Source organism: Phoenix dactylifera, unplaced genomic scaffold, assembly GCF_009389715.1.
Source record: "Phoenix dactylifera cultivar Barhee BC4 unplaced genomic scaffold, palm_55x_up_171113_PBpolish2nd_filt_p 000572F, whole genome shotgun sequence".
NCBI classification, from domain to species: Eukaryota; Viridiplantae; Streptophyta; class Magnoliopsida; order Arecales; family Arecaceae; genus Phoenix; species Phoenix dactylifera.
This window is the reverse complement of record NW_024067975.1, coordinates 40,818-56,278: the sequence shown is the minus strand read 5'-3', so window position 1 is coordinate 56,278 and position 15,461 is coordinate 40,818. Positions and strand designations below refer to the sequence as shown.

At 38.4% G+C, this 15,461-nt stretch overlaps 2 protein-coding genes across 2 annotated transcripts in view; both read right to left on the bottom strand.

Annotated features, from left to right (window-relative positions):
* LOC103695938 (SCY1-like protein 2) overlaps positions 1–7,026 on the bottom strand; it is a 30,404-nt gene extending 23,378 nt beyond the window's left edge. Inside the window, exons 1-4 of the mRNA XM_039119556.1 lie at positions 6,307–7,026; positions 3,819–3,923; positions 1,612–1,722; positions 913–1,095 (exon numbers count right to left, since the gene is read on the bottom strand). Of these exons, the coding sequence (XP_038975484.1) occupies positions 913–1,095; positions 1,612–1,722; positions 3,819–3,923; positions 6,307–6,798 (891 nt within the window). The 5' untranslated portion in view covers positions 6,799–7,026. The remainder of the gene's footprint in view (positions 1–912; positions 1,096–1,611; positions 1,723–3,818; positions 3,924–6,306) is intronic.
* Positions 7,027–9,430: 2,404 nt separating this feature from the next.
* Positions 9,431–14,797, bottom strand: LOC103695939 (ketol-acid reductoisomerase, chloroplastic-like). The gene is made up of 10 exons (XM_008777391.4): positions 14,454–14,797; positions 14,254–14,346; positions 13,473–13,538; positions 12,086–12,226; positions 11,261–11,488; positions 10,959–11,076; positions 10,747–10,886; positions 10,496–10,663; positions 10,146–10,301; positions 9,431–10,032 (listed from the first exon to the last, which is right to left on the bottom strand). The coding sequence occupies exons 1-10, from the start codon at positions 14,751–14,753 to the stop codon at positions 9,664–9,666; spliced, it is 1,779 nt and encodes a 592-aa protein (XP_008775613.2). The 5' UTR covers positions 14,754–14,797; the 3' UTR covers positions 9,431–9,663.
* Between the last annotated feature and the right edge of the window lie 664 nt (positions 14,798–15,461).

Here is a 15,461-nt window from a genome sequence, read left to right as displayed (position 1 = left end):
CAGGGTATCTCCCTCCTCTTTCACACCAACACATTCAACTCTTTACAGGAGTCCCCTCAAAACTTATTTTTTTGGTGGCCTAGCCACGACCTTTATTTGGAGAAGCTCCAACAATTCATCTAATAAAATCTTTTTTAAGTTCCAGACTCACATTACCTTGTTCTATCGTATAACCAACTTAAATTTCTCATCTCTCCAATGACCATTCCTATCCATACAAACAGTTATCTAAGTCTCCGAACATCAATACCGTAAGCTTTAGAAGTTTCCAAATGAAAAGGGAAGAACACATGATCTAACACTGGGAAATGCATTTTATCCATAAGCAACAAATCACAAGCCAAAGAGACAAATCAAGACATAATCCTCAAAGCCCAATAAAAATAGAAGAAAATTCATGCAAATGTATATCAATATATACAGCGATTTCAAGATTAATTAAGAAAGTAAACAGAATTGATAGTATTTAAACATGGTTGGAATTGTGGACTGGCCTGTTCCTCGTGCAATCAGACTAAAGATATATTATTCTCACTTATACTTTTCAATGTGTTCATAGAAAATGTAAAACCCACCTTTTTTTTTTGGTACACCAGCTCCTTACACCAAACATATATGATACAGCCAACAAAAAAAACACACCTTGAAGGAGTACAAAATTCATGTTATCATCTTACAGACCCAAAGTTCACTGGTCCCAAACATCTATCCTTACCTAGTATTCAAGAAACATGCATTTAACTTCCACCAGTCAAAGTGACCACATTAATGAGAGGATCAATGAACTCAAGAAGAAATTTTCTAACATATCAAAAAAAAATAACAATGAAAGTAATCTTATACAAGATAAAATCTTAAAGATTTGAAGAAAAAGACTTTAGCTAAAAACAAACAATAAGCAATGATACACACCATCTTAACATTGTTATGACAATCCAAAAGTGGCTTGCGGGCAACCAAATGGTACGCGAGGCATCCAAGACTGAAAATGTCAGAAGAATATCCTGCAGTGGGTGCTTTGCCGCGAACCAATTCTGGAGCAGTATAATTTAGAGATGGTTGAAGGGGTAACATGGAATCCTCAACGTCATACTCCTGATTACACAAAAATCCAGCAAATAAAAGGTTTGGCAGCAATTTTTTGACACAGACAGATAACTACTACACAGATAATCATAATGACAAGTTCAAATGCAACATAACCCAGCATAGCAAGGTTCGCAATATCAGTGTACCACCCATACTAGACATCCCATACCACACTGGTATCAAACTGATATTCAGTATGGGGGGGCAAACCAAATATAGGCACAATGAACAAAATCTTATATCAAGTATACTAATACCATACCAACATGGTACCAGTGCAGGGTCTGGTATTGCAATTGAGAACCTTGCAACATGGTATTGATCAACCGATAATACTGGCATCAAACATAGAATATGAGTCGCAATATATAGTAGTAGAGTGCTTGCGTGTATCCATCTTTGTATGGGTGAAGTACATAACAACAAATATTAAAAAAAAAGAAGAAGAAAACAAGTTAAAGAAAACAGAAACAAAACACAAAGAAGGCAGTAGCCTGTCTTTTGAAACAGTTAAAAACTGACCGGATAATGAAACTGCTGCATGGATGTCAAACCACCTGAGACCTGGTCAATAGAGACGGCAAAACCAAACCCACCAAGCTTCCAAGCTCCACTTGCAGTTATAAAGACTGTCTGCAACAGCAAAATCAAGTGAATAATTGACATGCCAAAGCTTACAGACTACAGGATTATGGGATTGGTCCTTGAGAATGACCTTAAGCATAACAGTTCAATGCAGTGTAAGGGGTTACAGAATGCAAAAAATTGGTAACAAGTCTAATCAGGTTTTCCATACATTACTAACTATATGCAATAACCTGTACTACTTTTAACTAAGAAGTAAAAGAATTTTCATGTTGAAGCTCTATGTGATTCCACAGCATGACAAAAAGAATATTCCTGACAGAATTGCAAATGCAAAGTGATGAAAGTAAATGGGGATACAGGCATGAAAAGAAAAAATTGATACACAGAGAACATATTTGACAAGCAAATCTATACAGTCTTTTTTTACAATGAACATGAAAAAAATATAGAGTTAAAAATAATTATAATTTATAATAGAAGTCATATAAACATAAGTATCAAAGGAGCAGATCATAGAATATATTAGAACAAGATGTCCAAGTCAAAAAAAAGGTTTCGCTGGAAAGTTAACGGTTTCATGGTTAGTTAGACATGAAAGGACAGATTATCTAGTCATCTCAACCTATCATAATGCCCAAAATAAGTTATAGTGCTTTCAGGTCTGCTTTAGCAAAAAAAGAAAAAAAAGATCAGAACATGATTCACAGATTGTAAAAGAACCTCGTGCAACCCAATGTCAGCAGAACCGACCCGAACTGGCCCGTTTCGAACCATACCAGTGGCTCACTGGTACGATTCTGACTCAGAAAACGGGGTGCGTTCCTAGAGCTGGAGAAGAAGAAGGAAAGCGAACGGGGAAGGGACCATCCAGATCAAACTAGTTTTGCTACTTTTTCAATGGAAAAGAATTCAAGTACAAATGCCGTAGCAAGTTTAGCCAACAGTCCTTGCCCCCTGTACTAGAGAAAGTACGAAAGAGTTAGGTCTTTGACAAATAGAAGGTGTTCCAGTGTTGTATATTATCAGCCTTATACTGTTGCTTATCTCATTACTCACCACATGATGGGTTTGGTGCAAACCGCTAGCAAACTACCTACTACATGGCCAACCGCCTGAGAACCCAAATATCAAGGTCCAGACAATAAGGACAAATTCAGTGATTAATCCTCATCAATTATAGACCTATATCAAAGAACGTTAGGATCATCCTAAGGCACCTTCCCAAATATGAGGCAAGAGGAATTTCGCATGACTGTACGTAGATATAATTCAGAATATCTTAGTTATTGGAAGCATGTTGGGTGCATTGACAAATAAGCACGTCTCTCGGATGTGCTATCCTAAGTGGAAAATTCCTGCTACTAAGAGACTATCAATTAGAAGTTGATCTTAGCCAAAAACCAAAAGTAATGCTGAATTTGAAGTTCAAGGTACTATTTGCCAGCCATCGTACAAGATCCAATAGGCTCCATTAAAATGTCATGCATGCGACAAAAACAATGACTTTACAAGAATGCCCAAGAACTGTTAAGATTCAACGGAATATCTTCAGCATTCATCATGAACAGACTAACAGAGCAAACTTCTTTGGTCGACTAACAAATTTGAGTTGAGTTGAGTTAACTTCTCCTTGCGAAGTTTAGAACTCACTTGACCAACCAAGAGTACAGATAGAAAGGCACAGGTCTTGCCCTTCCAATTTATTTCTACTGGGCATGTTGCATAATTTTCATTTAAAATGATATCTCCATTCTTCATTTTGTATTACTTTTAGAGGAAAATTGGATCTCCATTAAGGAATGCATCCAGACTAGAGCTAGCAAATTAGGATCTCTAGGGATTCTCCTTTAGCTATAATTCACATGATCCCCTTTTTACTTTGAATTTGCATATTGTCCTTTACACCAGTGAATTTTAGTAAGTTCAATGAATCACCTATAAGCAAAATAGAGCAAAAACTAGATACAGATGAAACAAGCATAGAGTCAACAATAATAAAATAGACATGTAAGCACCACATGTATTCTAAATTTCTAATAAAACCATCATGATCCAGCAAGTTCACAAAAGTAAATATTCCCAAAAGAGCACAAATGAAGATGTTTCACAACATGACACTAGTTAAATCTGGAGTACTTAACCTCAGGAGATATAGCTCGATGTACAAGGTGAGCATTGTTATGAAGAAAATCTAAGGTTTCTGCAATCTGGAGTAACCCATGTTTGACCTCCAAGAGCCCCATCTCCTGCCAAAACATGGTTAAACTACCTGGTCATTTTAAGAAAACAAAGAAAAAATGATAACACTATTACTTAAACAATATTAGAATTCATCTGAATCATAAACATCCTCGAAGAACCGCCGCTAAAACAAACTAAACAATTGAATGATAAAATTGGTCTGCATCTGACTCCGTAACTGGACAACCCCAAAACCAACTACATGCAGAAGAAAAAAAAAAGAAAAAAAAAAACTGGAATGGACATGGAAACAAGATGAATCAATAGTAGACATCCAGAAGATGGAAGACTTTGTCATGCAGATATGGAAAGCTTTCCTAAGAATAACAAAAATCAAAAGAATCCAAAAATAGCAATTGACAGTACAGCGAAAATACGCCCAAAACATTGAACATCCTTTTTCTTATCATTATAAGTCAATCCTCAGACAAAATATGCCACATCAAAAGTGTCAAGCTTCCCAACACTCTATCAAACACCCAATGCTTTCCCAAGTTTCAGGCTAAGGTCTCAAGCTTACCATGCCTAGACTGTATGGTAACCCTTTTCTTAAGGAAAGAAGCTAAGAACCCAACCACCTGATTCTATGGTCTAATTATCAAATAAGACACCAAGTAAAGATGCCCCGTCAAACCATCACTCTGCACTCAAGAGTCAGTCAGGAAAGATCTAGTAAGATCATCAAGCAAGAAACAGAGGACAACGTAATAGAAAGGCAGAAAAAAAACTTCAGGGAGTCAGTGAGCTATTCCCACCTCTTTCAATGGGCATAATTTGGACAAAACAGAATACGTGAAATCTCGCAAATTTATTCTCTTGTCCAGATCATATCTATGTTCATTTTTTTTAGTATGCTAGTAGGATCTATGTAGCAAAAGATCTTATTTGGTGGGAAACAAGGAACAAAAACATATCAGACAATATATTGACAGCGTTAGACAATGTGACTGAGAGAATTATAAGCCAAACTCCTCAACCTAGACAAGGGGGTGCCAAGAGCAACAAGTCTCCATAAAGGATCATCTCCAAGCCCCTAGATTTCGCAAGTTTTAAATTATCAAATTTTGATAGTCAGAAAGAGGCTATTGCTGGATATTTATAGATTATATTGAGTTGCAATTGAGGTGGCATGAAGGGTGAGTAAAGAGCCATAAATACACACATAAAAATAATAGAAAGTTTATCAAACCAAATAAAAAGAATCAAATGCAACTCTGCTGCAGGTTTAGGATTAAGAAGATAAGGATCGTTAAAACTGACGACCATAATATTAGACAACAAAATTTGTTATTGCAACCATGAATTCATTCTAGAAAAGAAAAGAAATATATATTCTTAGGATTATATTAAAATGGATGAGGACAAGATGCACCTCTAGACATATATGTTCCTGTCTCATCCTTTAGGTCAACTAGGGTTTAGATGCAAGCTCTCTAATTGATACTAGGAAGTAAGCAATCTAGGGGCATATTTATATTGTTTGGCAAACTCATGAGATAAGACTATTTGAGGTGTATGAAAGAAAGTTTAGCTATATTCACAATGTATTCTGAATGTTTATCCAAGCTTAAAAAAACAGGCAAGAACTCTTAGTCATAGTTGCAAATAGAAATTAGCAGTGAGTCTTTAAGGAAACATAATTGCAGACAGCATCCACATGGATATAATCAGAGGTTGCCCCAATACGAATTGTTGTCAAATCTGTAATCAAGGCAGCTCCATCTATATAAATCTAAAAAATAATAGCATATAGCAATGAATTTCCACAATCCAAACACAATGCATATCGGCAGTAAAGCCTCAACAGATCTTGGTGGGTATACCTGAACTTAATTATATGAATTCTCAGCTTTCCAATTGCTTGCAGGCTAAATGGCTGAAATTGTTGACATAATGCTAGATCTTATTAATTTAATAACAATATATCCTATTAAGATCCACAAATTTCCCTTTTTCCTATTCTTTAACCCGAGCTCTTTGTAAAACCTTTCTTTCTTTCCTTAAATCAATATAAATTTATATTAATCAATATAAATTTACGAGATAAGTCATCTTATCCCCTTAAATCAATATAAATTTCCAAATCTTGGAGGGATTCTCCATTGTTATCCACTTCCCTAAATCTAACCCAAACTGGTAAAGCTCAATCAAGGCAAGCAGATTAATAATTCATCTATACCACCCATCCCACAATGTCCGGAGGTCCAGATCCCACTCCCCATATCTTGAAATTCCTATGGATCAGAATCATCTCAAGACATCACATCGATCAAAGCACCAATCGACGTCTAGAACCCCAGATCTAGATAAGAGAACAGCATAATATAGAAACGATTACATCTTGGGGGAGGGGGAAGAGAGAGAGAGAGAGAGAGAGAGAGAGCGTACCATGCCCCTAAGCTCCTTGGGGACCTTGGGGATGTTGTCGTGGTTGCCAAGGGCGTTGGCGACAGACGCGAAGAGAGGCTCGGTAACCATGGCCATCGCGTTCTTGCTCTCATCGAGGGCCTGGACGATGTGGACGACGCCCGGGTGGCGGAGGCGGACGAGGCGGGTGGCGTCGGCGCGAAGGAGGTCGAGGAAGGCGTCCTCGGCCGCCTTGGAGAGGCCGGCACGGGCGCGGGCCTCGGCGAGGGCACGCTTGTCGAGGACCCAGACGCAGACGAGCGGGTACTGGGTCGAGGGGGCGGACGGGCGGGGCCGGCCGGCGAAGAGCCGCCAGGCCATGCCCGGCCCGCCGGAGCCGATCGGGTCCAGGAGGTCGTAGTCCTGGAGCGGCCGCGGCCCGGTCACCTCCTGGACCGTGGTCTGTACCGTTTTCTCGATCACCGCCGCTGTCTTGGCCAGCGCCTGGGTCCAGGTCTTCATGTTGAGCGCCATGATCGATGGCACGCCCTCGAAAATTCGGGGTGAAAAGCAGGCGGTAGAAATGGGAATTTTAGAGAGAATGGGAGATCTTTTCCTCCGCCCACCGGACGCTCTCTCTCTCTCTCTCTCTCTCTCTCTCTCTAGGGTTTGGTGGTGGAAGGGGAGGAAAGAAGGGAGGAAGACACCGACATGGGCTGTCAACGGTGACCCTCTATACTCGTTTTACTCCTCTCGTTTCGTCTATTATGAATCTAATTTTTCTAAATATAAATATGAAAAAACTCGGCTTTGATGGTGCGATGCCTCGCGGATAAATATAAAAAAGGCGCACCTGGTGTGGGCAATTTTCTGGGAAGCTTAGGGGTTAAGGCTGCTACACGTCGTTTATCGGATGGATTAATCGACTGACGATGCGGACGTCCATTGCACTCCCGCTCGCAGGTGACCGTTGAGCTGAAAATATTATAAAATAGATAGAGGAGATGAGAGAGTACTGTAGACTGTAGTTGTATGGTTGTAGCAGGAAAGTGTGAAGGGGTAGGATTTCTCCATTGCTCACCGTTTGTCCTAAATTTCTGCTTGAATGGGAAGTTTAAAATAATCTGGTTCATGATGAGTCTTTTTTATAATTTGGTTTGAAATAGAGCATCTCATGAATGCGGTTGTTTCCTTGCTTGCTTAATTTTTTGACATTTTATTCAAATTCAAGACCAAGTCTTTGATTTGTTCTATTTAGATCTCCTTTTGATATCTTTTCTTGGTCTATACATCTCTTTATTAGCTTTGTCATGTATGCTCCATAACATTTCTAAACCAATTGAGCTCTTTTTCCCTTCTTCTTTTTTTTTGTTGGGGAAGCTCGTTCATGTCCCAAAAACCTCTCTTCATTGTAATGCAAGACTTACCAATTGTTTAGTTTCCAAGACTTCTCTCTTTATCATTTTGGAGTGACAATCACCTTCCCATTCCCTTGCAATTATATAGGTCAATCACTTTTTTCTTTTTTTTTAAGCACCGGAGTCACTGAAAAGGACCGACTCTTTAACAATTTATGGCCAAAAAATAACTTCTTAATTTAGAACAAGTCCTCCTTGGTCGGGACTATAATCCACGTTAATTCTTCCTGGATATTAGTAGTAGTACATGGCCATAATGATGATGCATTTTCTACCATGGATAAACCACTATTTAACACAGAAATGAAAAATATCTTCCTAAATAATCTCATTGCTTACAATTTTTCTTTTAATCTGAAAGAAGAGCTCCTCTTCTTTGGAAGTCTCCTGTGACAAACTTAAAATTCTGTTTTGGATACTTCTTCAAAACAAGCTCTGATAGTATACAACTTTAGAAAAAGAAACTGGACAGGTCCCTGATCTTGTGTATTCTGTGGAAAATTGGAAGAATGTGCTCTTCATTTCCTTCACAAGTTAGGCATGCATGGTGTAACAGCTCCTTTGGAAGATGTTAGGAGGAGATGAAGAACAAGATTAGGAAGGCTGACTAGCTTCGGTGGAATATGATATCTATAGCTATCTGCTAGAGACTTTGGAATGAATGGAACAGCAGGATATTCAGGGATAAAAAGCATTCAAGGTTGCAGATATTAGGAGCATTAAATACTTAATTAGGGGAAATGTTTGCACTGGGTAAGAGGAAACCATATGCAGTTGTTACGAGCTTAAGGAAATTAGGAGTGCATATAAAACTCGCCTAAAATTTTCTAGCTTCCACTTCTGTAAACTCCTCTGTTGTTCCCCGCCACCCTCTTGTAACTTCTGCTGCTGATTTTTAATAAAATTTTCCTGAAAAAAAAAAAAGAAAAAAACATACTGGTTTTTTTTTTTTGCCTCATATATATATTCCTACTTTAAAATGCTGGTAACCTTGGACATGGCATGTGTGGTTCACATGTTTGCAAGTATTGTTTCTTTTCAGCACAAGTTCTCACCCATATCTGAAAAAACAAACAAGCCAAAGAACAAAAAACTATACATTCACGCAAGCACTTATATCATCTCTCTAGTCTCTACTCTTCTATCATCTCTCTTACTCGAGCCATCTCACAATGTCTCAGAACTTATCCTGCGTCCTTGTTTAATATATAATGCACTTGGGAACCAAAGTCTCTCATTGGGGATCGTGACCATATTTGCTCCTAGAAATAATCCTAGTTATGAAGAGCATGCGATTTTCCTTCACGAGGCAAGATATCTTCAACACAATCCGCAGGTGCAACTGTAAAGTGCATCTTCTCTCAAGTTTCTCCTGGCTTTGTTACACTAAAACGTGCTCATTTTCATTTGCTGGAAATTTAACTGCACTTAAAGATACTTTAACGAGCATGCTAAGATACAGAAGATTGCTTACATAATGTTCGTCGTTGCAAACTTATGATCAGAAGAAGTTGCTAAACATACGTAAGAAGAACACTCCAAGCTGTCCAGCTTGTTCATTGTAGATGACAGATTTACTTCATGCAAACGAGATCAAAAGAAACAGGTTCATCGAGAGCATGGATTGGTCCAACATTCAGAACTGTAATCTCTGCATAATTAAGGCACCTTGCAATTCCATATCTGGATGCCCAGCTGTGTGACTCGCATCAAAAACTCGGTTATCATCTGGGCCAAAAAAAAAGATCTCAGAAAGCTACAAATGACTCCCAGATATTCCTCAATTACTGTCAAACAAGTGCAACGTACACACGATTGATGCCCTGCTATGCACCAATTTATTCAGACACTACAGAGTCATAGAGTGCACAATGTTCCCATGCACATACAACCTAGATGTTTAAAAAGATTTAATCCTAAGATTACCCTCTCCAAATATCTCACCGGCTCTGAGCTATATATCAAAATCTATTGTCATTTCTCAATTGCCAGTTTGTCGCAATTCTGGGCGCACAAAATCTGCATCAGGAGGCACGGATATGTCAACAGTCGGCCTCAGCTCTGCACAGACTTCAATAGCACCATGAACTGGATCAGACAAGAAGTTGCTGAGTAGGTCCTGATTAATAGGAGCGTTTTTGTCGACAGCTACCAATGCTTGCTGAGTGAGGATATAATCAAAACGCGGAGCCCACTTTCTTGATCCAAGGCGTGCGGTTGTGGAACAGTTGTCCACCATGAATGACACCCCACGAGCATGCATGAAAGGATTTAGGGAATCCACTGACTCGATCACACTCTCATTAATGATCTCTGAATAAGAATGTCCCTTCTTTCTTAGGATCTCAATCTGCAAAACATTTAATAAAAGAAAAATGTGTTAATAATTTCAGCAAATTTACATCAAGAATAAACTAATCCAATTAGTAAGGTACATTGAAAGGACAGGAGGGAATGTGATACCTGAGCCATCATTAGAGCCACATAAACCCCAGCAGTAAAGGGGTGCAAGGGGCCCAAGTCCCCCTCAGGTCGAGCTGCACGGACTCGCTCACCAACTTTCCACATTCGTGTCTGATCGATTTTACCCATTGGGAAAGCAGGAAGCCCTTCCTTTTCCTGTCAGGACAGGGGCAAAAAACCACCATTTTTTTAACATCCCTTTCTTAGCTCATATAAAGATATCAGTAAATCCATTAACAAGAAAATATTTATGTTTTCTTTATGGTCCAACTATAAATGCTTCAAACAAGTCATTACCACAACTCTCAATTAACTAATACTGAAAACACAAACCCGGGTTATAAGCTTACATAAAAGCGTCGTCCAGCTAAAACAACACTGCGAATTTCACTGCCACAGGCAACATCCTCATAACATTCATACAAGATATCCATGCAAGGATAGTATGATGCACTATATGCAGCACTAAATTCCTTTTTCCCTTCTTCAGTCAGAGTCTCGTATACAGAGAGCATACCCTGCATTTAGTAGTGCACGTCTATGAGTACCTGTGGCCCTGTACAGTCCCGGAAATAATATATAGCATCTTAAAAAAAGCTACCTTTGTTGAAATGGTCTTTGACATGATTCCAGTGATGCACTCAACTGTGTTTTTATAAGCCACTTCTTCACTCATTCCATTCTCAGTGTACCTTCTAAACAAGGCCTCAACAATTCCATGCACAGCACCAAGCAAAATACCTAAACACCACCAGATAGTCAGAAAACTCGTGAAAACATTTAAGCAACATATCAACAGGTATGGAGGCTCACCACGCTCCCCAAAAATGTCACTCTTGTACTCCTGCTCTAAAGTAGTGGCAAATGTAAAAGGAGATCCTAGAGCAACCGACCACCCCAGAGCAACATCTGTAGCTCTGCCATCAACATCCTGTTGACATAAAACAAGAAATTGGTGAAAAGATGCTAATCTATTATTCACACCACACAACATACGCTACTACATCGTTGCACAGCTAAATATTGAACGCATTATATAACCAAGTTTATAAATATATTTATATAAACAAAGACACACAAATTATTGAAAACCAACTTTAGGTTTATAGAAATACCTGATGTACAGCAAAACTGGAATTGATTCCTGCACCATTTATCTCTTTTCCCTGAACATACAACCTTCTCACTGATGGACCCATCCCCTTAGGACATACAGCAATCACGCTGATGTTTTTCGGGAAATCAATACTAAGAGATTGCAAATGCCCAAGAAGAAAACCATGAGACAGCCCCAGAATGCTGTTTGGTTTCATGTGAGAGAACACTTTCTCATAGTTGTCTGCCTGCAGCACAGTATTAATACCAAAAAAGTGCACATTTTAGAACTTTACACAGAAGTGCAATGGTAAAAGTACCATTTACAGTAAATTTAACTAGAAATATATTAAAAAGTAACTTCTCCAGTCTCTAATTGTAAACTTAGAGTCCAGATTATTAATTTATGCAAGTCAAATAATCAAGAGGAGTATTCAAGAAAATTGATCTAATAAAATCAAAACTTCTAGAAAAATAACAGGTCAAAAATTACTCAAATGTATATAACAGAACTGCATTCAACTGATAGTTCAGATAGAAATAATGCTAAACCTGTTAGTTATGAGGTTGTATTTGTTTCCAAGAGTTACGAATTATTTTTGGGTATTGAAACGCTGTGAATTCTTGAAAATTATACAGATAAGTCCTGATCTAAAACAGAGTAAACATTAATAATTGCTATCTTAACATAAGACCGAATGAAGAACTATAGTTATAACAGAAGGAACTCATAGCACCAATTCCTAAATGTTGACATTCAGAAGTATATATTATACCATGTGAAGAGAGGCACAGATTAAATCAGAAACGGTTTAGAAGTTTTTGTGTATGACGTAAATGCTAACCTGTGCAGAATCCGAAATCAGCAACAAGACAAGGTCACTGCCTGAAATTGTCTCCCAGATATCACCCAAGGTTCCATTTTCTTCAGTAAACCCAGCAGCACGTGCTTCCTCAAAGGAACGAGAACCTTTTCTCAGACCAATCTGTAGATATAAACATTGCAGAGTATACAATCATGTCAATAACAAAACATTTTAAGGGATAAAAAGAGGTCCCAGTTTCTCCAGTAATAAGAAAAAAGAAGGCATGACATTAAAAGTAAAAGATTGTCTACAACAAGGTAGAGAAGATAAACAATGTAGGTTTACAATAATAGATCAAGATCATTCAGACTCTTTCACAAGAAAAAGAGCATTTAGACCAAAAAAAATGTGCTCTCTAACACTAACAGTGAAAAAATAGATTTTTTTCAGAAAGCAACTCATCCAAAGTACTTTCTTCATCTCGAGCAACCTCTATTCCTCTTTTCTCAAACATCTCACTAACTCACATGTGGTGGGATACTGCAAGAACTTTACTCTTTTATATCATCTAAGGGGAAGGAGTAAGGTAATATTCACAACTCAACATTGTCAGCAAGATATTGGGAAGCTTGATGCAATCAAGCAAATCTCAACAAAATTGACCATGTAAAGTCAGGCAGCAAGAGCGAGAAGTCTTAAGTCTGATATTCTCTTAACAAAGAAAACATTTTTCTCTATAGTGATTCCCCTTCTAACAAGCCTTGACCAGGTTCCTTATAATGTTCCTCTTCTAACAATGTTTCACAGAGTTGTTAGCATTCAGATGGTATAAAAATTCAGATAAAGGATTAAACTTTGCATGGTGTAATGCAAAAGACTGGGACGAAAATAGAGAAAAATCTCATCGTTATTCAACCCCACTTTCTAGTGCCATAGACTCCTCAAAACTAAAACAGAAAACAAGGTTCTATCTTTTTTCTTAAGGAAAAAAAAAAAAAAAGAAGTTATCGACTGGAACATTCCACCACAGAGAAAAAACCTAGAAGATGGGCAAATCAAATAGTAGATGGTAACCCTGAAAATTTTGAATCTGTGCTGGTTAGAGTTTATTTTTGCGTTTGAAGTCAGGATGGGGGTGGAACTCAGGCTTAAATTGGAAAGAAAGAGAAGAGATGGTTCATTTAGTGGCTATACTAGCATATGATGCTCTTCTATATCTATTATCTTATCATGGCAGTCTGACTAATTTAGAAGATTGAAAACTGACAACATTTTACATATTTTCCTTGCGGTGACAGTCCCCTTGTAGTCAGCAATTGAGAGTAGAATATATGAATTGGTTCATGCACAGCTCAATTGAGCAGATTGTCATCTTCCAGTGCTCAGACAAATGCAAGATTGTGTAAAATATAAGAAGCAGTCTCACCTTGACCGCAATGTCTGATCGTGCCTCTGCAAGTGAATCCCTCAAGTTCTGTGCTTGGGCAGGACCCTGCAAAGCAAACAGAGAAATTTTACTATTGGATGCGCTAAAGAGGTTGATAGCCAAAAGACCAAATATCAAATCGAACACTAAACATAGGCAAGGAATGATGAAGGCAAATCATTTGTTTCCAAAATAAAAATGTTTGCACAAGACTGTCACAGAATCTGGGGTAAAGACGGGGCACTTTAGGGTTAAAGAGAACAAAAGAATAGCAGCTATTCAAGGAGCTACTCCAGATTTTCCAAAAGAAACATGCAACAATGGGCTTGCAGCAGTAAACTGATTTAATGATGAGGGTAAAAGACTAGCCACCTTAATGAGCAAGGGAACCACCCTTAGATATCCACAGAATCATGACCTAAAATTAAAAGATATGTGAATAATAGCCTCAGTTTTCCCCTTAAATAGTGTGCATCGGTACCCATCAACCGTTTATGTTCGGTATCTCATTTTCTTAAAATTGATTTGAATAGCAAACAGAAGAGAATGCCAAGATGAAGGAACCCATATGTATCTACTAAAAATTACATGCGGTTGCGTGTATCTTCTAGTTGTTCACAGAGAATGTTTGCAACAATCTTGTGCATTAAATTTCATGACTGCTCTTCAAGATCAGTAAACTCAACAGCTACATGGATTTATTTTAGAGCCAGTTGATTTAAAAAAAAAACAGCAAAAAAAGGAGAAATTAAGGAGGAAGGGGAAAGACAGGATTTTTCACCTGGGATCCCCAACCAATCACGCCAATCTGCTTGATCCCCTTGAAGGCATCTGGCAACAAATGGAACAAATCCCTCCCACCTCTAACAATATACTGATAATAAAAGGAAACAATAAACACATCAGAACACTACAAAGAAAGGGTTAAAAAATTGGGGAAAAAAAAGAGAAAAGATTTGAGAATAGGAGAGCGTCCAAGACCTCATCTTGGCCGGCGAGGGTGACCTTCTCCTTCTTAAAGACAGAGGTCTCGAAGTCAAGAGAGGGGGCGGGCTTGCTGATGGACGGCATAGAGACCATTCGAGCTCCGCGGGCGCCGCCGCCGGCACGCCCGGCCGCGGCCGCATCCGTGTGGATCCGGGAGAGGAGAAGCCTCGGGGATCTGGAGTACGACGACGAGAATCCCAACCCAAAAGCTAGGGTTTTGGGGGCCGGCTTTAGGGTTTTAGCCTGGGAAGGGGCGGCGATGGAAGAAGGCTTGAAGGATGTCGCCGCCGCCATCTGTGAGGAGTGGGTAAGAGAGAGAGGAAGAAAAGATAAAGGCCAGGCTTCCGTGGTTATACTTATATAGCAGACAAGATTTTTATGACTAAAATATGCTGTTGTCATCCTAACAGCGGAAACTCAGCTCCGAGAAATCTCAGCCGTTAAATTATCTTGTCCTCATAAAAGGAAATGATAGTACACGGAGCTTGCCTATCGTCGATGAGATCCCGTGTAAGAAGTACACGAGAGCACTTGGTAAATTATCGGGGGCTTTCCCAGCTTCGTAAATTTGCACTTTATGAAAACAAACTTTCTTAGAACGTTTTTGCAATCTATTTTGCGTATGAAAAATAGCCAAACACCAAATTAATACTGTTATTAAATAAAAAATATCCTGAGCATTTCTCTCATTGATATTTTGATTCATTAGGTTCTATTTGTTTATATTTTCTAAAATATTTTTCGTATGTCACTTTGAATAATTATCATACATGAAAACTGTTAGCAATAAATCACCTAAATAAGCAAATAAAACTATAATAATAATTAATAAAAAAGGAATAAAAAAAATCTATTTTAGCACAAAAGAAATCTATTTTATAGAATATGTAATAAATTTAAATCATAAATTGTAAATGCTAGAGATCTACTAATATTAAATTTGAAATGAGGTAAAAAAAGATAGCCTGAAAGAAGGCAGGTCGAAGCGCGTGGACGCTATTC

Excerpts from the sequence above, each read along its gene's own strand:
- LOC103695939 (XM_008777391.4), bottom strand. The coding sequence starts at position 14,753 with ATGGCGGCGGCGACATCCTTCAAGCCTTCTTCCATCGCCGCCCCTTCC. Across the intron at positions 11,077-11,260 it reads CCAGTTTTGCTGTACATCAG|GATGTTGATGGCAGAGCTAC; the intron begins GTATTTCTATAA and ends TTATGTCAACAG. Across the intron at positions 10,302-10,495 it reads TAGCTGGACGACGCTTTTAT|GAAAAGGAAGGGCTTCCTGC; the intron begins GTAAGCTTATAA and ends CTGTCCTGACAG.